The sequence below is a fragment of the Suricata suricatta genome, chromosome 3 (assembly GCF_006229205.1).
Source record: "Suricata suricatta isolate VVHF042 chromosome 3, meerkat_22Aug2017_6uvM2_HiC, whole genome shotgun sequence".
Lineage (NCBI taxonomy): Eukaryota > Metazoa > Chordata > Mammalia > Carnivora > Herpestidae > Suricata > Suricata suricatta.
The window spans coordinates 10,490,261-10,515,960 of NC_043702.1; the positions used below are offsets into that span (position 1 = coordinate 10,490,261).

Sequence of the window (25,700 nt, forward strand, 5' to 3'; positions counted from 1 at the left end):
ATGTTCAAGTCCAGTTATATGTTTCTCATAACGATAGCAGCGTAAGTAGTTATCATTTCTTCCTTTATCTAAATCTGAAGCAACAAAATATGTTTATTTATTCTTCCAGTCCTTCTGAATGGTATTTGCAATGTTATATTTAATGCTTAATATAAGAGAGAACGCAGTGGGGGAGAGAGGGGCACCTGGGTGGCTTAGTCAGTTAAGCTTTGGACTCTTGGTTTCACCTAAGGTCATGATCTCCTGTTTTTGAGTTTGAGCCCTGCGTTGGGATTCTCTTGCTCCCTCTTTCTCTGCTCCTCTTTCTCTAAATAAATAAGTAAATAAATAAATGAACAAACTGAAAAAGAAATAAAACAATAGAACTATATTTTTATTTTAACCAACTTTCTCTTGGGGTTTGATTAAAGTTATTAATCGGGCAAAGAAAATTCAAAATTCTCACAAATAATCAACAGTGATATGTTCTTACATTTTTATTTTTTATCTTTTATTTACTTAATGGAATAATTTTATTGATTTTTTTCTTTTGTAGTCCTCTTTTTGTTATTTTAGTAAAAACACAACATGAGATCTACACCTCTCAGCCGACTTTTAGGGGTAGGCTACAGTAGCTGTCTATAGGCAGAACGGTGGACATCCGACCGCTAGAAATTATTTATGTTGCATAACTGAAAGAAATGTATTTATACACATTAAGTAGCAACTCTTCATGCTCCCCTCCACCCAGCCCCTGGAAACTACCATTCTATTCTTCACTTCTATGAATTTGATTACTTGAGACAACTCACATAAATGAAATTATGCAACATCTGTCCTTCTACCTTCTCTGATTGGCACATTTTATGTAACAGAATGTTCCCAAGTTTCATCCATGTTGTCCCATATTGCAGGATCTCCTTTTTAAGGGCAAATAATAGTCATTTGTATGTATATACCACATTTTCTTTATTCACATCATGGCTATTGAGAATAGCACTGTAATAAACACAGGAGTGCTCATATCTCTTCTAGATCCTGATTTCAATGATTTTGGATAGATACTCAGAAGTGGGAATTTCTGGACTGTAGGGTAGTTCTATTTTTCACTTGTTGAGGAACCTCCATACTGTTTTCTATAGTGGAAACAGTATTCCCCCACCAGCAGTGTACTAGTGTTCCAATTTCTGCGTTTTGACTTTTTTTTTAGCAACATGATATAATAATACGTGTTGTGTCTAATAGTCTCAGAGCAGTTGTAAAGGTGAAGCTGGTCTATAAAACTACATATAAATATAATAAATGTTAAATCATACAGTGGTTTAAGCATAGGAAATATTTGATCTAGATTAATTAAAAAGGAAAGAAAATGAGCTAAAGAGGTGATGAGTGTTGGGTAGAGAAGACCTAAAGGATTTGGCAAGTGTTGCTTCTGTGTGGCAGTGTGTTTAATTTTAATTAAGAAGTTGACCAGTGATAAACCAAGCGTCTGAAATATTTTCCTTGACCGAACATTATCAGCCACAGAATCTTGGGTGTGCTCTTTGGCCTTAAACTTTTTTTAAGGCTTGTGGAACACCATGAAGTATATCTATATATGCATTATGGAGTCCCAGCAGAAGAGAACATAAAGAGGAAGAAAAAAACATATAAAGACATAGGGGCCAAAGTTCCCAAATTTGATGAAAAGCATTAATTGACATGTCAAAAATACCATAGATATTAATTTAAAACATTAATTTACACATTCAAGAAGCTCACCTGTGAACTCCATGTAACATATGGTTAGGCTTACGTCTACCACTTTGTCATTTGTTTTCTCCTTGTCCCACCTGTTCGTTTGTCTTTTTTTTTTTTTTTTTTTTTTTTTTGAGAGACAGAGACCGCGTGAGCAGGGAAGGTCAGAAAGGGAGACACAGAATCCGAAGCAGGCTCCAGGCTCTGAGCTGTCAGCACAGAGCCCGACTCGGGGCTCGACCCAGGAACCGTGAGATCATGACCTGAGCCCAAGTGTGTTGCTTAACTGACTGAGCCACCCAGGTGCCCCTCATTTGTCTTTATTCTTTTTTTTTTAAGTTAATTGAGCATTCTTTTTAATTCCATTTTATTTCCTCTATTGGTTTTTCTTGGCTAAGTCTTTATGGATTTAGTGGGATTAGGTTTTTAACTCATCAGTTTTCCTTCAATTAATGTTATGCCATTTTGAGTATGAATACTTTAGAGCAACGTAATTGCATTCACTCCCTGCCCCTTTACTGTTTCATAGATTGTGCTTCAGTAACTGCTATAAACCCTACAGTACATTATTATTCCATTTGCTATAAACCAAAAATTATCTTTTAAAAAGTAAGACAAGATAAAATAATCTTTTATGTTTGCTCATAGATTTACCTTTCCCATTACTTCTCATTTCTTTCTATAGATCCAAGTTTCCATCTGCTGTTGACTCCCTTCAGCCTGACTTCTTTTAACATTTCTTGTAGTACAGACCTCCTGGTAACAATTTCGCTCAAATTTTATGTATTTAAAAATGAAGTTTGCTGTCATTTTTAAGTACTAGTTTGCTGATCAGAATTCTTAGTTAATAGTGTTTTGTTTTGTTTTCCCTTTCGGCACATTCAAGATTTATCATCCCATTGTCTTCCAGCTTGCGTTAAGAAGTTCATTGTCATTCCCATTGTTCTCCTGAAGGTGATGATAATTTTGCTCTGGACTGCTTCTAAGACTTTCTTTTTTTATTTGGTTTTCAGCAGTTTGACTATACTTATGTTTTCTTAATGGAATAGCATGATTTTTGGCTTCCCCAAATAGTCAAATACTCTTGAATATTATTTTCTTATTGTAATTTCAGTCTTTTCTGACTTTCAGCATCCTAACAAGGAAATCTCTATCTTTCCCAGCTTTTAGTTTAGAAAATATTTGGAATGTTCTGTTTTCTCTTAGCAATCTAACTCTTGCTTAAGAAAAAGAACTCACACCCAAACTAAATCAGTTTGGTTTAATGCTCAATGGCTATTTTTAGGGAAATGGAGAATCTGAAAGTTAGTAAAACTATGTTTTCAGAGTTATTTGTACTGTCCCTGACCACAGCTTCTACACAATGAAAAGATAAAAGTAATACTCTTGAATATCAGAACAGATTGGTTCATAGCCAGCTGCATTTCTACTGCATTCCATAAAGCAAGTCAATATTGTTCTGCTAAAGAAACAAATAAGAAAATTTGAAAAGTGAGAATGCTGAGATTCTGGGAGGCGTGAAGGTGGAATTCATATACTGACTGTCAGGGTTTTTCCAGACCGTAAGTTCAGAGCTTTCTACATAGAGCTCCATGATCATCCTTCATCGAATCTGTCCATTCAGTCAGGTGACTGTTAATTTTAGTGAAGAGAACTATCATTTGAGACCTAACTAGCTTTGGATACACTATTTAAATTATCTAATTACCAAACAGCACTCAACAAATAGTATCTTAATGTCAGGATACACACTCACAGTGGGGAAAAGAAGAGAACTTGACTTCATAGATCTGTCAAATTTGGTACTAAATGAAAGTATCACTCACCTGATCAACTTCAGAAAACTGATCATATATCATTTTCTCTGTAGGTGAACCCAATCACTATAACTCCATGTACATCTTATTACTACTCCAACTTCTAAGAAAATTTTAAAATAAATTTAGCAAGGGTTGGATAAATGTATCTCTAATACAAAGGGTTAGTTGTTCAGATTTGGAAGGAATTCTAAGATAATTGACCAAACGTGGTTTCAAACATCATGTGATTCAAGAAGTCCATAAAAAATAATTGGATTTTTCTATAGAAAAGATATTTGCTACCTACATCTTTTTCATGATGAAAACTGATAAATTTAATTAAATATTAGTCAAAACAGTTATCTGGTACTAGTTAAATATTCCCTTGGAGTGTAAGCTCTGTGAAGATAGAATCAAGTTTGTTCATTGTGTGCCCTGGGGTTTACCCTAGTTCTTGCTTCATGATGAGCATTTGGTTAGCATTTCTTAAAAAAAAAAAAAAAAAAGTGAATACAATAACATAACAATTAAAAGAACACACAAAAAAAGTTGGGCTATTGATTTTTTTTAATTTAACCATTCTATTTTTATATAGGCAGAAAGTATGTATTTTTAAAGTTTATTTATTTATTTTTGAGACAGTGAGAGAGGGAGGGGCAGAGAGAGGGAGAGAGAATCCCAAGCAAGCTTCATGCTGTCAACACAGACCCTGATGCAGGGCTTGATCTCATGAACTGTGAGATCATGACCTGAGTTGAAATCAGGAGTAGGATTCTTAACCGACGGAGCCATCCAGGTGTCCCAATGTATTTTTTTAATGCTTTAGAAAATACTTTACTTTCCTTTACATTATAGAGTAAGTTGGTAAATGCCAATCCCATAATTTTGTATGTGGAACATAAATGATCATATCAAATTTCAAAGTGGTTCTATCTTTTAAGTTACAGACTATCCCAGAGGCGCATCTGTATTTACTGCTGAATACCTAACAGAAGAACGTGATACAATTCTCTTCCCACGAGACTTACTAGCCCTGGGCAGTGGTTGTTTTATCCTACGTAGAAACCACCCAGTAGGAGCTTTGAAAAAAGATTTTAGACAGTATGATTACTTGTCATATCAGGTACCCGGGACAACAGTTTTTGGGTTTAGACTGAAAAATCCTAGAATTCAATGCCACTCCCAGCCTGATGTGTTGTCTCCATCTGAATCCGCCACATGTAAAGATCTTATCCCAAACCAAGTAATCACTGACAAGCTGTTGGCGCATCTGTCCATATTAAATCAAGATTCCAGAGCACCTGGGAGGCTCAGTCGGTTAAGTGTCCGACTTTGGCTCAGGTCGTGATCTCAAAGTCTGTGAGTTCGAGCCCCGCATCTGGCTCTGTGCTGACAGCTCAGAGCCTGGAGCCTGCTTTGGATTCTGTGTCTTCCTCTCTCTCTGTCTTCCCCTCCCCCATTCATGTTCTGTCTCTCTTTCAAAAGTAAACAAACATTTTTTTAAAAAGTGACTGGTAAACCATATCCACCTCCAATAATGTTCAGTGCTCCTTAGTTGCAGAACATTTGGAATATTTGGTTCAAGTTTAGAAAAGGTTAATTCATTTTATATTCTTAAAATATATCCCATCACACAGAATGTTAAAATACAACACTTCACTATTCCAATTATCCTTCACTCCTTTTTCTCTGCGAGAAGAGCGTTTAGCAAGAAACTGTCAACAGAAGCCTGGGCTTCCTGAGGAGAGCCAAGTCTTGGGAACAACACAATTCCCCGCTCTGTATTTTAAAGCCCACATATGTGTGCTTTCAAAACTCTTTCCATTTGTACAATGTTAGATTTCAGATCGCTGTCAATCTCAGTGTGGAACGCTATGCCCTGGTATTTGGAATCAACACCTTCGTTGCCTTGGTGATCCAGACTGTCATGACTGTAATTGTGGTTGACAACCAGGGACTAGGGCTTCCCGTCAACGTACAGGTAAGTGCACGCTTCTGTGCCCTCATGGACACAGAGGCGTAGTTTGGAAACTACACACACACACACATATGCATTTATATTATTATACATAGTAATCAGACTTACTGAGATATAATTTTCATACAATAAATTGACACATAAAAAATTATATGCAATTCTATTAATTTAGGCAAAAACACAGCTGTGTAGCCACCACATGAAAATAAAGAAGAGTGCCTCATCCCTTTGTACTCAGTCGCCTCTCTCTACAGCACCCCCTCAACCCCCTCATTGGTTTCCTACCACTATAGCTTTGTCATTTCAGACAATCATGTAAATGGGGCCCCGGAGTGGCTCAGTCAGTTGAGGGTCTGAGTCTTGACTTTGGCCCAAGTCATGATCTCACAGTCCGCGATGTGGAGCCCCGACATCAGGCTCTGTGCTGACAGCTTGCTCAGAGCGCAGAGCGTGGAGCCTGGAACCTGATTAGGATTATCTCTCTCCCTCTCCCTCTGCCTCTCTCCCGCTCACATGCTTTCATTTTTTCTCTCTCAAAATAAATAAAAATTTTTAGGTCAAATAAATGGAATGATAGTGTCTATAGCCTTTTGTTTCCAGCTCTTTCATTTAGCATATGTCTTCAGTGGAATAATTTTGTATTGAGAGATATAAACATGATGTAGTTAAGATATATTTTAGTTCTTTTTAAATTTTTTTTATTGCAGACATATAGAGCCTGTGCTCGCACAAGCATGGGAGAGGGGCAGATGAACAGAGAGAGAGAGAGAGAGGGAGGGAGAGAATCTCAGGCAAGTTCCACTGGGCTCAGTGTTAAGCCCAATGTGGGACTCAATCCCATGACCTTGAGATCATGACCTGAGCCAAAATCAAGAGTCAGCGAGCCAATCAACTGAGCCACCCAGGGGCCCCCATGCATTCTATTTCATAAGAAAAATTTTCATTAAACAGGTGACTTTTTCATTAAGTAAGTGACAGAGTGAAAGAACGACCTAAAATAGAGCCAGGAAGTCATTCCAATTTAAGTAGTTCTCATTACCCACAGTTAAAGGTTTTTCTTGTTCTGGATAAAGTTCAGTCTTATTAAAGCTTAGTTCACGAATTTCATTAAGCCTACTCAGTCTTAAGGACAAAATGGCTGATCTTACATGTCTCTACATATCCAATGCAAATGTGTAGAATATTGAAATGTCTTCTTTAAAAACAAAAAGAGAGGGATGCCTGGGTGGCTCAGTCAGTTGAGCATCCAACTTTGGCTCAAGTCATGATCTCACTGTTCATGGGCTTGAGTCCCACATCAGGCTCTGTGTTGACCCTAGCTCGGAGACTGGAGGCTGCTTCAGATTCTGTGTCTCTTTCTCTGTCCCTCTCCGTACATGCTCTGTCTCTCAAAAATAAATAAACATTAAAAAATAAAAATAAAAAATAAAATAAATAAGGGGCGCCTGGGTGGCCCAGTCGGTTAAGCCTCCAACTCTGGCTCAGGTCATGATCTCACATTTGTGGGTTCAAGCCCTGTGTCGGGCTCTGTGCTGACATCTCAGAGCCTGGAGCCTGCCTCAGATTCTGTTTCTCCTTCTCTCTCTGCCCTTCTCCTCTCATGCTCAGTCTCTCTCTGTATCAAAAATAAATAAAACATTTAAAAAAATTTTAATTAAAATATAAAAAATAAAATAAACAAAAAGAGAAAAAGAAGTCATTTCATGAAACAATTAAATAACACCAGGACACTTAAGAAATTTATTTTAAAAAAAAAGAAATTTATTTTAATCTTACACTGGTTCAATAGAAAGAAAAACATCTTCATTGAATAAATACAAAACTAAGATCAATACAGACTCAATTCTTTTTGATAATATAAAGCAAGCAATTGTTATCTTTCTAAAATAAAATTTTAATTCCTGGTTTATTATCCAGCTTCAAATTTGCTGTCCAGCTTTTTAGAAATTATTAGGTATGTGAGGTGATCAAGAGCACTCAAGCTTGGAAACAACAAAGAGTGGATTTGAACCTTGAGGTTTATTAGTGATTTCTGAAAAACCTTTTATTTGAGAACATTTCAAATGCATTTTAAAAATAGAGAGAATAGGGGCGCCTGGGGGGCTCAGTCAGTTAAGCATCCGGCTTCGGCTCATGTCATAATTTCATGGTTCGTGGGTTTGAGCCCCGCGTCAGGCTCTGTGCTGACAGCTCAGAGCCTGAAGCCTGCTTCGGATTCCGTTTCCCTCTCTCTCTGACCCTCCCCTGCTCACGATGTCTCTCTCTGTCTCTCAAAAATAAATAAAACATAAAAAATTTAAAAAAATAGAGTAGTATGTCGTCTCAGGTGCCCATCACCCAAATTTAGTGGTTATCATTTCATAGCCAGTCTTGTTTCATGTGCACCTGCCACACAATTCCTCATCCTTACCCTAGAGATGTAACTTTGTTTTAATGGCTCAGTTTTCTGCTCAGTAGAATGGAAACTATAATACCTACTTTATGAGATCTTACACAGATTAGATGCCCACCTGTAAAAATGCACTATTCCTGGCCCATAGTGTACTCAGTACATGGATACATTCCTCTCTTTTCTTAATAGAAAAAAGTAGTTATTCACATTAGTCAACACCGTTAAGATGCACTTATTGTTTCTAAGGACTTCTACATAAATCACCCTTCCAGATATCTCCTTCATTTTTCTACAGATCCACTGGGTCTTAATCTGAAATTAATGAATTCGTAGAACAGAAGGAAGCAAAATAGAACTTGAGAAGAAAATTGCCCATCAATCTGCCTGTCCTCCTCTCTCCCACTATTTTGTGTAATCTGATTTAAACGACTGCTGTGTGGGAAAATCAATACATTCTGACCTTTCTGAGGAGTTCTCACAAACATAAGAGCTGGGGGTGAAAATTAAATTTGGCAGTAAACGTCAAGCTCCACTTTTGTTTCCACTGATAATTCAAGATTTCTAAATGGTTTTATCTTCTCAACAAAGGGAAATCTAGATTCAGGGCACTCCTATAAAAATCTTTCTCTGAACTTCTAATCTATCTTCTCTTGTAGTCTCTGCCAATATCCTCAATGCTAGAACAACGCTCATAGAGATTCTTTCGTGTAAGTTACTTATGTAAAACTCAACTCCTAAATAAAGGACTAGTTTACCTGAGTGCCAAAAACAGGTAAGCAAAAAATAGACACTCCAAAGGCATAACAGAAGACAAATCCTGTTTCTATAAAATATTCCCCAGACAAAAAAAAAAAGTATTATTGCAGATCTCTGGTTTTGAAAAGCAACCTTCTTAAAAATTGATTTTGGATAGGAATCTGATTAAATAAGCTTGGATTAAACTTTGGAGAGCCAAGACTATACAGGTATATTGATTAATAACTCTCAAAACTCCATCATAAATGCCTACTTATTATTGATTATGCACTTATGATATCCTGTGGGCTCCCTAATATAATTTTTAAAAATGGGAATCTAAAAACTAGAAAATACAACCTAAGTCAGCATTTTCATGTGACATAGAGATTCAGCAGAGAGAAGCCTGCATTGAGACATCCTGAACTAATTCTCCCATTTTCTCATTATTTCTCAAACTGTTATCACAACATAGGCTTTGTATAACTTTCTCCATCTAAAAAGACCATAGAGATCTTAAAAAGAGGTTCCATGCACATCTTTGAGTATTACTGAAAGGCTAAGGGGAAACAGCCCATGAGAAAAACTAAAAGCATCTTTTTACCTCATCTAGAAAAAGCTAAGAAGTAATTTAGCTAGTTATGTAAGAAGTGGTAACTTTAAAGTGTATCTTTACTAAAGGCATAAGATGATACTGTGGTGTCTACTGATGATATAAAATAATTTTCTGGAGAAACTTTATTTTTTAAAAACAAGTGAAATTCATAAATTTAAACTATGATCTTTGGAGGGAGTGGGTAAGTAACCACACAACTCCAAAAAGGCTAATTTTTTAACAAGTAATCTTTTCGTGAGGTAAGAGAGGTAATAACATCTCACAAGTTTCACACAAAACACCCAACCATTCCCAGGTTGGTTACCTTTACTATATCCCTCCTTCCCTCTCACCCCCAGACCCTGTGCCACCTCCACTTGGCAGAGATACCCCTTGGAACGAGGAACACATTGGTAACTAACAAGCTCGTATGGACTGTGGGAGATGACGTTCATTCAACTCCCGTTCATGAATCTCATTCCCTTCAGCCTCCTCCTCCCTGGCTGGTCTTGAGGCTTACGCTATGAAACGCAACTCTTGATGCTGCAAAGGAGGAAAAATATTGTTTCCTCTTACCCGATTTGGTTCTCAGCTCGGTCTCTGTAACAAAGATTAACAAAAGCATACACATGTGTTTGATGTAAGTTTTGTATAACACAGGAGACTTCATGAGGGAGTGAAGACCTGAAGAAATAGTTAAGCCTGACGGTGTTTATGCTAGATTTGATAAAGAGTAGAGGGCGGTGGGGAAAAAATACAATAGGAAAAAAGGACACTGAGCTAAGAATAGTAAGCTAGGGAAGCTTCACACAGCCCGTTCATTCAGATTCCTCTCCATAACCCTTTATCTTTGGAGATAAGGATGTTCTTTCTTCGCATATAGACACTAGGGTCTTATGACCTGCTCCAAAGGAAGGTCAGAAAGTCCTTCCTGCACCTGCTGTATCTCAAATTCCTTCAGTTAAAAAATAGTCACTATGCCAAAGTTCCATATTTGGGGGTAGCTTGTCCTGAATCCTGTCACCAGCAAGTTGGGGAAGTACACATGAAAAAGAAGAGGGAAAGGGCATTGGTGTAAAGTGACCCCTCAATGTCAATGTCAGGAAAACCACAGCTGCCGCCCTGCTCTGTGTCCCCTGTCCTCACTTACAAATGCAAAGTGATCCTCCCCAGCTCTCTTGGCTTGAAGCCACTGCACTCAGCCACACCGGGACCAGATGGGCCCTGATTACACACTCCATTAGATTATCTAGCTAGGATAACTGGTACTTTCATCTGCCTTAAATTAAATAAAAATTAGAATCATGAAAATGGATTTTTAGTTTTAACCCCAAAGGGCTTAATAAGGGAAAGGGGTACTCTAAACAGAATGATTATCTCACAAAAAGTAGAACAGCAATGCTATTATTCTAAGTGCATGAGATGGGGATTCGTTCAGATTTGGGGCAGCCTCCCATGCATCAAACCTGAATTTTTCAGATGTGCTTAGATCATGGAATATTTGCCAGTCTAGATAGCTCGGATGAGTGTTTGCAGTTCATACTCGTTACCTCAAACATGTGAGATGTGCAGTCAGTCGGTCAGACTTAGGTTTCGCTATTTCATGCCCTATTTGTGGAATCTTAACTTGAAGAATAGCTGAAGGTGAGGCCAATTTTATTATCAACAAAATACACAGATTTTCAAGGAGTTTGGTCCTGATTTTCAGACATTGTCCTTTTTTTTAATGTTTTATTTATTTTTGAGATCGAGAGAGACAGTGTGAGCAGGAGAGGGTCAGAGAGAGAGGGAGACACAGAATCAGAAGCAGGCTCCAGGCTCTGAGCTGTCAGCACAGAGCCCAACGTGGGGCTTGAACCCACAAACTGTGAGATCGTGACCTGAGCTGAAGTCAGACGCTTAACCGACTGAGCCACCTAGGCGCCCCCATTGTCTTATTTTCTTACTTTTCTGTTTTAGTGGAAATGATCTGAATGGGGTTAAGGGACTGCATTTGAAGGAGAAGAAGGGGCAGATGTCCAGGTCATTTGAAGTTTAAAGTTAAAACAAATGTCAAAATATTAAATTAAGAAAGATTTCCATTAAAAGCTACATACTTTTTTAAAATTAACATTTATTTATATCTGAGAGACAGAGAAAGACAGAGCACGAGGTGGGCGGGGGGAGGGGGGATGCAGAAAGAGAGAGAGAAACAGAATCCAAAGGAGGCTCCAGGCTCTGAGCTGTCAGCACAGAGCCTGATGTGGGGCTCAAACCCTTGAACTGTGATATCATGACCTGAGCCAAAGTCAGATGCTCAACTGACTGAACCACCTAGGCGTCCCCAAAAAGCTACATACTTTTAAAGATATTAAAATAAGAAAGGCTTATTTGCATCAGAACAACAATAGACTAGATATCAGAAAAATACTTGACACCACAGAACACCTAAAACTCCTGGATATAAATTTAATATTTTTTAATAAATGGCTGAATTGGTAAGAAGTAAGAAAACTCCTCAGAGGTCAAAGCAGGAACAGGAAACCACATAGATAAGGGCACATTGAGTCTATCATGTGCTAGAGCATCTGCTGATTCTCCCAGTGACCTGGAATTTTGGGTTTAGTGGCAACCCCAAAGTCTACACCCTCAGTAAGTGGTGAAACAGAATGAAAATGAAATCATGGGGGGTGGTATCTCCAAAAAAGAAGATGAATCAGAATGTGCCAGAAGAATTTATTCTAGAGATTTGCTTTCATAAGCCAGCATTCACATAATTCCAAGGCTCAATTTATACATGATAAACCTGATTTTTTTAAGCTGAGTAATTAGTATAAAGTGGCCCTGAGTGGTAATGGCCCCAGGCACTTATACGTGTCCCAGTAAATACTCTCTGCTCTCTGGAAGAATGTCCTTCCATGCAGAAATAAAAAAAAAACTTGCTACAGATAAAATTCCACCAAATATGAGATTATGCAGGCGCCTGGGTGGCTCAGTTAGTTGGGCGTCCGACTTCGGCTCAGGTCATGATCTCACAGTTCATGAGTTCGAGCCCCATGTTGGGGTCTGTGCTGACAGCTCAGAGCCTGTTTCAGATTCTGTGTGTGTGTGTGTGTGTGTGTGTGTGTGTGTGTGTGTGTGTGTGTGTGTGTGTCTGCCCCTCCCCTGCTCATGCTCTGTCTCTCTCTGTCTCAAAAATAAATAAACATTAAAAAAAAAAAAGAGAGAGAGATTATGCTTTTTGAAGTCCAAAATCATGCAAAGATTTAAAGGACCATGAGCAAGCCAATTGAAATAATAAATAGCAGAATGAGACCAACAGAGATTTGAGATAGAGGAATTAGCAGCATCAGAATGTAAAGTAAGATGTTTAATACATACAGAGGAAAATAATAGCATAAGAATGGAACAAGATACATCATGAATATCTGGGGAAAATAGAACTAATCAGAATTAGAAACTTAAATATGTTAAAGGCAGTGTAGACACATATACAGGAAAAATCATTGAATGGGAAGAAATCACTAAGAACACAGCACAGAGAGAGAAAGTGGAAAATTTATTAACATACATGGGGATTAAAATGAGAAAGTTCAACAAATACCAGTTTTGAATTATTTGAGGAGATAATAAAGGTAGTAGAGGGACACCTCGGTGGCTCAGTCGATTAAGCATTGCATGTCAGCTCAGGTCATGCTCTCACAGTTCCTGGGATCGAGCCCCACATTGGGTTCTGTGCTGACAGCGTTAAGCCTGAAGCCTGCTTTACATTTGTGTCTCCCTCTTTCTCTGTCCCTCCCCTGCTCATGCTCTGTCTCTCTCTCTCAAAAATAAATAAACATTAAAAAAATTTTAAGGTCGTAGAGAGGCAGATAAAGAAATATTTAATGAAAACTTTCCATTAGTAATCATAAGTATGTATTCTCAGAATTAAGAAACCAAAAAAAAAAACCTTAAAAGAGTAAATAAAAAGAAATTCATATCTAAACACACTGTGGTTAAATGTAGAAAACCAAAGAAAAAGACATCTTAAAAATAGAGAAGCAAAAAGAGCCATCAGCTACTGAGAAATTATAATACACAACAGACTTCTGAGTAGCTCACAATGGAAGCCAGAAAAATCAATGACTTCAATGTTGGAGACCATAACCACCAGCCTGAAATTCTAGACAAAGAGAAATCACATTATAAAAATGAGAGCATGGGGCACCTGGGTGGCTCAGTCAGTTAAGTGTCTGGGCTCTTTGTTTTGGCTCAGGTCATGATCTGAGGGTTCATAAGATGGAGTCCCACGTCGGGCTGTGCGCTGCCAGCACAGAACATGTGGGATTCTCTTTCTCTCTTTCTCCCTCTGACTCTCCCTCACTCATTGAGCTCTCACTCTCTCTCTCTCTGTCTCTCTCTCAAAATAAACATAAATAAATAGGACAAAATGAAGCCATTTTCAGACAAACAGAAATGGGATGAGTGTGTTATCACCAACAATCCTTTACAGAAGCAATTTCTTAAGGATGCACTTGAGGAAGAAGGAAAAGTATCCCCAGAGGAAGGTATTTCCTAAAAGAAAGAATGTGGGGGATAAAGAAGTAAAGGTGTGAGTAAATCAAAACACTCATCATTTTAAAAGAGTAATATGTATGTTTTACATCATGAGGAGTTTTTTACAAGATGCCCCATGTCCTGGACAGCAATGGGGTATGTCAGCAGAAGGATGTTCAAAACGAAAGACTTTGTCCCATTGCAGAGGAGAGCAGGATGACTGATTGGACAGTGCAGGGGAGAGACACCGAGCAGGGAGCGAGGTGTATGTCCATCTGGCCGGGAGGCGGGTCTCTCACCTCCGTTGTTCAGATGGCTGCAGCCTGACGATAATCAGATGCAACAGACTTGCAATCCATTTTGATATCGTCTTTAAATTCTCTACAGACAATTTTGCCCCGTACTGCCTGTACCTAAGGCATACAGCCATCACTATCACCTTTACACACCGCTTTGTCTAAGAGTTAATATTTCAAGTGTAACTATGAAAGAATTAGAAGTAGATTATGCAATTATTGTACAAAAGAGAGAAACCAAACATAGTATGTGGAAAAACAGTCACTCGAAAGAGTTCAAGAAAAGAGGGGAAAATTGAGGAGCATGAGAATAGGGAAAATAGGGGTAAAGAATACAAGTATGTTAATGATCACTAAATAATAAATTAACTCATAAGCTGAACTGCCAATGCACAGGAAATAGGAGAAGCAGAAGAAATCATTAAGGGACATCCAGAGATACCGCCATAAAACACCAGAGTCTGGGAAATGACAGGTTTTCAACAAATAAAGATTGATCGTGTCATGAGAAATTCAGCAATCAATCACAATGTGTGGATCTTCCTTGGAACCTGATGCTTACCCAGAAACTAAAAATATTATGAGGCAAGCAGGGAAATTTGAACACTGACTAGGCAATATTAAAGAATTGTTGGGGTTCCCAGTGGAGGGTCCGACCCTTGATTTCGGCTCAGGTTATGATTCCTGAATTTAAAACTTAAAAATTAAAAAAAAAAAAAAAAGAAAACAAAATTATTTTTTAACTGTTAATTTTTTAAGTGTGTTAATGATTGTGGTTATGCTTTTGTGCAATTCTATTTTTATTTTTCTTAATGTTTATTTATTTTTGAGAGAGAGAGACAGAACATGAGTGGGGAAGGGCAGAGAGAGAGTGAGACAAAGAATCTGAAGCAGGTTCCAGGCTCTGAGCTGTCAGCACAGAGCCCAGTGCCGGGATTGAACTCATGAACCTTAAGATCATGACCTGAGCCGAAGTCCGACACTTAACCTATTGAGCCACCCAGGTGCCCCTGTGCATCCTTATTTTTAAAGATACAAACTAAGGGGTGCCTGGGTGACTTAGTCGGTTAAGCAGTTAGCTGAGATCATGATCTCATCTCATCCCATGAGACGGAGGCCTGCATTAGGCTCAGCTCTGACATTGCAGAGCATGCTTGGGATTCTCTCTCTCTGCCCCTCCCTGACTTGCAAACGTGCCTTCCCTTACTCTGTCTCAAAATAAATAAATAAACATTAAAGATTCAAACTGAAATGTTCATTACATGACATGATACTAGATTCAAATTAATCTGTGAGATGAAAGGGTAAGTAGTTCGGGCACCATGGAAACAAGACTTGGCTATAAGCTGGTAATTGATGGAACCGGATCATGGATTTATGGGCATTTTTATACTATTCTGGCCACTGTTGTGAATGTTTATAATTTTCCAAAAATAAAAAATCAAGTGATTCTAAGCTAAACCCAGTAGAAAAAATAAAAATAATAAAAAATACTTTCAGGTTAGATTCTTACAACTATAGTCTATTTACAGAAAATATATCTAAAATGTAAAGACATCTAAAGTTTGGAATAGGGAGGGAAACTTCATATGATGCAAACAAAAATTTTTAGAGTTAATATAATTAAACTTTTTAAAAGATAAAGCATGATTAAGACCTCTTGATCTGTATATCTAAAGAGAGTCATTAAAAGTGATTAAAGGTTGGGGCCCCTGGATGGCTCAGTTGGTTAAGTGTCTGACTTCAGCTCAGGTCATGATCTCAATGTCTTGTGAATTCCAGCCCTGTGTCAGGTTCTGTGCTGACAGCTCAGAGCCTGGAGCCTGCTTCAGATTCTGTGTCTCCCTCTCTCTCTCTGCTGCTCCCCCCACCCCAAAAATAAATAAACATAAAAAAATTTTTTAAATCATTAAAGGTTGGGGTGCTTGGGTGGCTCAGTTGGTTAAGCATCCAACTTTGGTTCAGTTCATGATCTCACTGTTGGTGAGTTTAAGCCTGGCATCAGGCTACCTGCTCTCAGCACAGAGCCCACCTGGGATCCTCTGTCCCCCCTTTCTCTGCCCCTTTCCTGCTGGTTCTCTCTCTAAACAAACAAAAAATTAATTAATTAGTTTTAGAGATGATTAAAGTTTCAATGTATTCATGAGTACTACATAGAAGTTCTAAAATTCTATATACCTATTAATATCATTTCAACATTTTGGATAGAAACACTGTCAAGCACATTACATTGTAAGGAAAAAATAAACTCCCAATTTCATATATTAATTGTGAATATAAAAAAAAGAAGAAAAACAAGAAGTAAGTTTGTATAGAATCTATATAGATGGAGAACTTCAGAACTACAGAAACAGTTAACATTTCTTGAATTCTACTATATAGGTACTTTTCTGTATACCTTACCTGCAATAACTCATCTAATCCTCACAACAAATGTGTAAATATGGTTATTATTCTAGTTTTACAATTTGGAAAACTGAGGCAGAGAGAGGATCCATGACCTGTTTAAAATCTCTCCCAGCTAGTAGTAAAGCATCATTAACTACTTTTAGTGTTGAACATCCATTTTTATGTATTTGTTGATTTCTCTTTTTTTGTCTTCTTTTAGTTTTTAATTTATGGGAGTTATTTCTCTGTCATTGCTGGAATTTTCCTAATGAGAAGCATTTACATAATCTATTCAGCCAAATGCGCACAGGAAAGATGTATTTCTACTACTGACCAGAATCCACATGAGCTGCACAACTCAATTTCCGAGAGGAACACGGTGACACAGTTTTAGCCTTGTCTCTCCTACCACGGACTCAGAGGATGGACTGTTCTGAAAATATATGGTGCTAAACTACATGGCGTTTCAATTTTTTGTCCTAGATTAAAATATATAAAACACAAGATTATCAAGAACCTCATCAACACTACAACAAAACCTTAGCTACGGGCTGGTGAACAGGGCACAGCCAAAAACCGGAGTTGACCAAGTTGAAAGCAGCCATATTGTCTCGGTGAGCAACTGGGACCCTAAATACTTTAAGTCAATCCCAAAACAACACTGAAATCAGACAAGTGGGGCCATCCAAAAACATAAACATGAAATATCATAGAGTTAATGATATGTATTAGCTTTCTGTGCCCAACCTCATAAAAGTGTGGTTTGTTTTGATTTGGGTAATAAAGAAGTTTCTAGCACAAGCCTGATGCATATTAAATGATCAATATGTGATAACTGGGGCTCCTAGGTGGCTCAGTCAGTTAAGCATCAGACTCTTGATTTTGGCTCAGGTCATGATCTCAGGGTCATAAGACTGAGTCTTGCATTGGGCTCCCCACCAACAGCACAGAGGCTGCTTAGAATTCTCTCTCTCTCTCTCTCTCCTGCCCCACCAACTCACATGCGAGCACACACTCTCTTTCTCTTTCAAAAAAATAAAATATGTGATAACTATATTGTACTAATATTGTATACTACCAAAAAAATGTTAGAATGGGGGAAATAATTCAATTCCCACAAAATAGGGACAAAAAATTAAGGGAAAATTTTTTATTAAACCTTACTATGACCCTACATGAAAAGACTGAATATTGTAATGATTTCAGTTCTTCTCCAACTAATTTATAAGTTTGTTGCAATTTGTGACAGTCTTATGTGTCCACTTGACTAGGCCAAGTTCTTCATTTATTCAAACAAGCACTAATCAAGGTATTGCTGTGATGTATTTTGCAGATGTGATCAAAGTTCACAATCAGTTGACTTTAAGTAAGGGAGATTATCCTAGATAATGTAGATGGGACCAATTCAATCAGTTGAAAGGCCATAGGAGAAGAACTAAGCCTTCCCAGAAAAAGAAGTTCCATCTGTGGACAAGAGCTTCAGGTCACACCTGAGAGTTCTAGCCCACGTGTCCTGATGGCCTGCCCTATGAATTTTGAACTTGGCTTCATCAACCCTCACAATCAAGTAAGCCAACTTCTTGAAATACATTTTTTTACTATTTATCTCTACTGGTTCTGTTTCTCAGGTTGAATCCTGATTGATACAGATTTTGGTACCAGGAGTGGTGGTAGAGAACACATCTACAAGGCCAACTTTTCTGAACTGTTTCTGGGTTTTCTGGATCTGGTTATCTAATCTGGTTGGATTTTAAGCCACTATGAATCTGTTTCCAATCATAAAAAGGGCACTAAGATTTATGGCATGATGTAGTTTTAGACATACAAGTGTCAGCATTGGACCCTCCTAATCAAATACTATATTAGTTTCCTAATGATCTTATAACTAATTACCACAGTGGAGTGGCTTTAAACAACAGGAACTTATTTTCTCGAAGTTATGAAGGCTAGAAGTCTGAAATCACGGTGTTGGTGAGGACATGCTTTCTCTCTGAAAACTTGGTCTCAGGGAGGATTCTTCCTTGCCTCGTCCTAGATTTTAGCAGTCACTGGCAATTCTTAGCATCCCTTGGCTTGTAGACACATCACTCCAGTCTAGTTTGGTTAACTGAAACATGAAGGTAAGCGTGGCCCCCCACTAAAGAAGCTGAAATGCGGGGCGCCTTGGTGGCTCAGTCGGTTAAGCAGCCAACTTCAGCTCAGGTCATGGTCTCACAGTTAATGGGTCCAAGCCCCGCGTCTGGCTCTGCGCTGACAGCTCAGAGCCTGGAGCATGCTTCAGATTCTGTGTCTCTCTCTCTGCCCCACTCATCCTCATACTCTGTGTGTGCCTCTCTCTCTCAAAAATAAATAAATGTTAAAAGAAAAATTAATTTAAAAAAAAGAAGTTGAAATGCCAGAACTGCCTTGGTGTGCTATAGAGGAAATTATTCCAAAGCTTAGGCAAATTATAATATTAGAGTGGATTTATCATGTGAATTTGTTCACCCAACTTGGGAAGGTCTAGAAGACACACCTTTTACCATACCTGTGAGAATATATTTGTGAGAGCAGCCCAGCATTCTGGAAGAACCCTGTGGTTACTTTTCTCTATAGGTTGGAAATTCCAGGGGGAGCTGCTACCAATGAACTGGGGATACTTAAGTACAATGGAGATGATGGGATCCCAGGGTGGCGGGGGTCATGTGGAGGCTCTTAGCTGCTGAAGACAAGATGGATATGGTTACCACAATGGACAACGGAGTGGAAGCAGTGGTCACAATAGTCTAACACATAGATACTTGTGGTGTTGGCTAGTTGGTATCCCTAAAAAAGAGATAGAGGAACAATTTACCAAATTCTTACCTGACCTGCATGAGCAAAAGTGTTCTAATGAATTTTAAGCAACTTAATATTCAAGAACAGTCATAATAGAAAACATGACAAATGCATCATGATAATTTGGAGTCCAGTGTGTTTTAAAGTAAAAGTTGCCTGAAATATAATGCATCCAGGGGTATCTGGAATTGAAGTCCAAGGTGAATAGGCTTAAGGGTGGTAGGAAGAAATCCTTGGGCATAGGAGGCAGCCCCATTGAGAAAGTCTTCAAAACCCTTTTCTCATATTATTCTGTCAAGACAAACAACTTCAGTTTCTATTCTGGATCTCTCTCTCTCTCTCTCTCTCTCTCTCTCTCTCTCTCTCTCTCTCTCTCATGCTGAGTGAGCATTGAATGTCTATCTTGCAAATTATAAATTCTCTCTTTGAGGATATCTAATTTTGTTGCTTGAGCTTTTATTTCAATTCATATATCATCTTTATTCCCAAGAGTTTGATATCAGCCTATTCTTATTTTGGTTTTACCTGTGTTTTTCACTATAAATCCTTCTTTTTTAAAATAGAAGTAATTCCCTTACTTAATGTTTTAAAGATCCAAAAAATAATATTTAAAAGACTGTTAGTTCTACAAAGTCAATTTCCTATGAAATGAATTCTTGTTGCAAGTTTATTTTGTTGTCCTTTCTTAATATTAGATGTTTTCAAATGTGTATTAGTTATTCAGTGTTATATAACAAATTACCCCCAACACTTTGTGGCTTAAAACATGACACATTTTTTATCTCAGTTTCAGAGTCAGGAATCTGGGCACATCCTAGCTGGGTCCTCTACCTTAGGGTGTCTTATGGGCTGCAGTCAAGTTGACTATAGGGTGTGGTCATGTCAAGGAGGCAGGACGCTGACTGGGGCATAATGCATTTCCAAGTTCATATCATTGTTGGCAGGATTCAGCTCTTTGTGGCTACTGAGCTGAGAGCTTCAATTCCTTCCTGGCTCTTGACTGGAGGCTGCCCTCAGTTCCTGGCCATGTGGCCTCTCCAGGATGTCATCTTGTTTCATCAAAGTGTGCCAGACAACAAATCAAGAGTCGGCTTGAAGATGGAAATTACAGACCTTTTGACATAATCAAGGATGTGGTATCCTGTCCCTTTTGTGGCATTTTCTTCACTGGTTCATGGAGCCAGCCCATACTGAAGAGGTGATTTCCCAGAGTGTGAACACCAGGAGGCAAGGATCTGTGGGCACCAGTTTGAGGCTTCCTACTACAAAGAGCTGTTGAAATTCTGCCAGCTTCCTCTAGGTGAGAGATGTTTTGTTTCCACTTCCATTTCTCTTGCTCTCTCTCTCTCTCTCTCTCTCTCTCCTTATCCCAACCTTTACTTTGGCTTTTACCTGTCTAGAAGGTATCCTAAAATATTTTCGTGTCCCACCTCCAAGCTCCATCCTAAAGTATAATGGGATATCATAGATTATTCTCAAGACTGCATATGATTTAAGTCAATTTGTGACCTTCAGGCAAGGCCCATATGTCTTTGGTGGATACCAGTTCACAGGCCAGAGCCTTGGGCAGCAGAGAATCATAGAATTTTTTTCATGACAAAAGGGACCCCACCCTGGCATGAAACCCCAAAAGTGAGCCTGGCTGTCATCCCCTCTCTACATCGAATATTTGATCTCTGTGATCATATTCCCAGTCTCCTTATGCCTACAGCCCACTTCCAGAACCTGACTGCAGCAAGGTCATGGTTACAACCTTGCAGTCTGTGTTTCCGTTCTATGTTTGGTCCACAGAAATAGTTATCTTGTTTTTGAGCCTAGCTATGTGGTTCACTTATTTTATTAGGACATGTAATCTGCTGTAGCTTCCCCCCTGCCCTTTCTCGACAGAGGCATCAATGTGTGAAAATACTGAACCATTGTGATCCAAATTCTCCTCAGCCTACGGTCTCTACTGCTAATAAAACAGCTAGAAAAGGCTGTAGAAAATAATCAGAAAAAGAAAAAAGAAAGGGAAGCACAAGGAGGGGAGACAAGAGGAAAGAAAAGGAAAAAAAGAAGAGAAAAGAAATAGAAAAGAAAAAAAAAGGAAAAGAAGGAATGGAAAACAGGAAAGGGGAAGGAAAAAGAAAAGAAGTTTACCCTCTTATTGTAATTGAAATTGAAGAAGTGGGAGAAAAGACTTCCTCGCTCAGAGAAGCATTGAAACCTTCTTTCCCCTGGGCTTCCTTCTGTCAGACCTCCCTTTCATTTATCACTTTTGCTAGAGGTCGTTAAGAAGACAGTCACCGGGAGAATTTACAGCAGTCGAATGTATTTTATTTAGGAATGTTTAAGATTCTGTAATTGAATGTTGCTTGTACTGAAAAAAGTGAAAGAGGAAAATTGTATGCACAAAACAGCAGAAAGAAGGGAAGGAAAAGATGGAGTATGTCAACAAACGAGACCCCATGGAAAGCCCAAATGGTCCCAGGCCCACCATGAAATTCTGCATTTGAGTCCCAATGGGAATGCCCATGGAGGGTTCAAGAGGCCGCTGAAGGGCCATGTCTGTACATCAAAGCCCAGGGACTGGACCTCCGGGAAGATGGCACACAGGGCTGGAAGGGGGGAGGGGTCTGGGAGAAGAGTAAATTTTCACTGAGGGAAGACGTCATTGGTCCCCAGAGACCTGGCCAGGGATTCTAGGACTGCCCTTGAACGTGCTGCTGCTGCTGGGCTTTTAAGACTTTCTACAAAGATAAATTCGCTTGCAAGCTTCAGGACAAACCAGGATTCCATGAGCTCAAACACAACAAAGGCAAAAAGAACACTTTTGATGGACTTCTAGTTTTTATTTTATTAGGAAATTTAGACAGGATTATGTAATGACTAAGAACACAAAAGAAAAAAGGGGGAAAAACTATTCATGAAGATGAGAAAAAGTGGGAAAAGACAGAACTGAAAGGCAGTGGGTATTTCCATCAAATCAGGTATTCAGAATCACAAATTCATTAGTAATTTGCATAATTACTCTGGTGCTGGGCTGCATACAGATTTCTTCCATTAGATGATTTCTATTAGTTTGGGAACTTCGGATCGAAGGACTTAAGGCACCAAAGAGATATGGGAAGATAGTATTTTCAAGATGGGGGAAGCGCAATGGGAAGGAGGAAGTCTTACCAGTTCTGCACACCGCCCGCCTAGCAGCAGCACTGCTTCTTGCAGCAGCACTTCTGCTGACAGCAGCACTTCTGCTGACAGCAGCCCTTGCCGCAGCCACATGAGCTGCAGCCACACGAGCGGCGGCAGCAGCAGACCACGGGGGTGCTGCAGCAGCCCCCGCAGCAGCCGCAGCAGCAGGGGCAGCAGCTGGAGCAGCAGCCCACCCGGTAGCACCTGCAGGTGGTGCAGCTGCCACAGCCGCCGCAGCCACTGCTGCAGCCGCCACAGCCGCTACTGCAGCCGCCGCAGCTTCTGCAGCCGCCACAACTTCCACAGCCACAGCACCCCATGGTGTCAGCAGAGAGGACTCAGGACAGGTGAGGAGGAGACTCAGGAGGTGAAGGAGGTCTGATGCCTTCTTCTGCTGGGGGAGAGGCTTATATAGCATCTTGAGGAGGATGGTGATGGAGCCACCCAGGACACATGACCCAGAGCACTTCCTCATTGTTGCCATTGACATCTCCACAATAAGCTCATCTAGGGCTGTTCCTTGTTAACATTCTTACCAATGATATTTGACCCAAAACATTTGCTAATTTTAGCTTCTCAAAGTTGTTTTGTTTTTCTATTAATGTTTATTTACAGAGAAAGAGAGAATGGGCACACATGTGAGCAGGGGAAGGACAGGAAGAGAGAGAGGGAGAGAGAATCCCAAGCAGCCTCAGTGCTGTCAGCTCAGAGCCCCACTCAGTTTGATCTCATGAACTGTGAGATCATGATCTCAGCTGGAATCAAGAACTGGAAGCTTAACTGACTTAAGTTGTACAGGTGCCCCTTGTTACAGTCATTTTGGAGGCAAACTAAGAATCACTCACATTTTGGAGGGGATCTCCATTTCCACAGAAACACAGCTGAACCTTTGAGATGTTAAACTAAGAAAGCACTTGATTACTGCTGGCTCCTTTTCAGCTTCTCTTTGATGGTTTTCCCTCCACATATGCAGCTGGACCCCTCCCTCCGGCTCTAACAGAAACTTCTGAGAGGTAGAGTCCATATGAGGTTGAACAAGTTGAACAAGCCATTTATCTCCAATTTTGTCACATCTATTACTGTGCTGTGGCTAACATCTCATTAAATGGGTCCTTTTAGTGCTTGCGAGGTTTACGTGTTCACAGCTATATTTCCAAAGAAATGGGAACTATTTTTAAACTGAATGATCCCCTTTTCGCTCTCAACCCCAACAGTTCTTTACTGAAAGTCTTGACCCAAGGCTCCCTTCTCTCCACTACACCCTTTTCTAAGTGCTCACATCCAGAACTGTGGCTTCAGTTTCCATGTGCATTTCTGCCATCCCTTCCTCCAGTTTAGAATCTCCTCCACACTCCAAATCCACAGACATCCAACTAGTCACCCTCTCCACAGCTTTCTGGAGGCACCTGCCATGTCCCAGGCCACAGACTCAAGACATAATCTCCCCAGTCCACTCACCAATCCCACCACAAAAGGTACATTCCTCCACCACGATCCTGCTCCAGCAAATGGACAATCCATTAAAAAGTTGGCTTTGAATCCTTTGCTTCTCTTAGCCACATTTCTGGTCTTCTACCCCTTTATGTTGATTCTGCTTCCTTCAAAGCTCTCAAATCACTGATCTCTTGCCCCACTGCACTCCCACCCCCACCCCAACTCAAGCATCCCCCCCAGGGTGGTTGAAAGGCTCTAACCACATACCACTAAAATAGTTTAGGATCATTAATAACAGTGTCAACATGCCCTGGGGACCTTAGAGCATTTTCTGTCACTCAGATTCCTGAAGGACAATCTCACCAGATTGGGGAAATAGGTTCCGAGTGGCAAACTGCTTACAAAATGTAGTCTGGAGAATCTGTTGATCTCTGAAGATCCCCACGAAGGTCCTCGGAACTCTCTGAGAAGCCAGACCACTCCTCCATCAGCACACCCAGTGCAGAGCCCACTTTTGCTCTCAGCTTTCTTGCCTTATGTTTTTCCAGCCTCCTGGTTGGTCACTAGCCCTCAGATCCCACAGGACCTCAACTACACACTTCACCACGTCTCACGCTCCCTTTCTCTCCACATCGGACCCCCCTCACTTCTCACGCCTCTGCACCTGCAACCTTCAAGGCACCCACCCTGCTCTCAAAATTGCCTAGGTCAGGCTCCTTAGCAAAGGGATCTTTCTCTCAGACATCAACTGATGTCAAAGCCAAAAATCAATTCCTCATCCAAAGCAAAATATACCAAGGATTACACCATTAAAAAGCAGACTCTTGAGAGGATTTATTTCTGTCTTTAAAATAATCAGGGGGCCTGGGTGGCTCAGTTGGTTAAGTATCTGATTTCAGCTCAGGTCATGATCTCCCAATCCATGGGTTCAAGCCCTGTGTTGAGCTCTGTGCTGACAGCTGTGTCTCCCTCTCTTTCTCTGCCCCTCCTCCACTTGTGCTGTCTGTCTTAAAAAATAAATAAATAAAAATAAAATAAAATAATCAGTATGACAAGGGTATAGGAAATCACAATGACAGGGGTGCCACACTGGGTGTGGAGCCCGCTTAAAAAAAAAGAATAGAAATACTGTTATTGGGATGTCTGATGGCTCAGTCAACTGAGCATCCAACTCTTGATCTCAGCTCAGGTCTTGATCTCAGGGTGGTGAGTTCCGGTCCTGTGTTGGGTTCCTCCTGGGTGTGGAGCCTACTTAAAAAAAAACACACACAATGGTATCCTAAGTTTCCACTGGCCAACAAATGCAATGATGGCATCTGACCTTGGCAGTGACCTTTGAATCTGTTGCCAATCTCACATCCCCAGCTACCAGTATTATTTCTATTGCAAGCTTTTTGAGGTCAGGGAAGACACCTTGACCTTCCCTGTAGCAGCCCCCTCAGAGCTCACAGCCCACCTAGCCCAGGGGCTGCCTGATGACAGGTGGGCTCTGCACGCGCCTCGGACACAGGTGGTTTGGGAAGACAGAGATGCCGCCCATAGCGTCACCATGATTCCAGTTCCCAGGAGGATTCCCTAGAACTTTAAAGTTTTTTAAACTTAATCTGGAATATAGGGTTATTTTAAAAAATACACAACACATGTGATGAAGACAAAGATATCTAAAAGGGAAGCAAATAAGAGATGATTTGATTCTTTCCTGTAAATAGACCCAAATAGCAGCAGGGAAGTGGTCACGTGTCTTCCTGCTCCTACTCCAGGGTTGGTATATAAGCCCCTCCCCCGGCAGAAGAAGGCATCCGACCTCCCTCACCTCCTGAGTCTCTCTCCTCCACTCTGCTGAGTCCTCTCTGCTGACACC

At 39.9% G+C, this 25,700-nt stretch overlaps 1 protein-coding gene across 1 annotated transcript in view; it reads left to right on the plus strand.

The window, feature by feature from the left end:
* LOC115286281 (thiamine transporter 2-like) overlaps positions 1-16,811 on the plus strand; it is a 21,548-nt gene extending 4,737 nt beyond the window's left edge. The window contains exons 4-6 of the mRNA XM_029932874.1: positions 10-41; positions 5,355-5,496; positions 16,638-16,811. Coding sequence (XP_029788734.1) covers positions 10-41; positions 5,355-5,496; positions 16,638-16,811 — 348 coding nt within the window. The remainder of the gene's footprint in view (positions 1-9; positions 42-5,354; positions 5,497-16,637) is intronic.
* Positions 16,812-25,700: the final 8,889 nt, after the last annotated feature.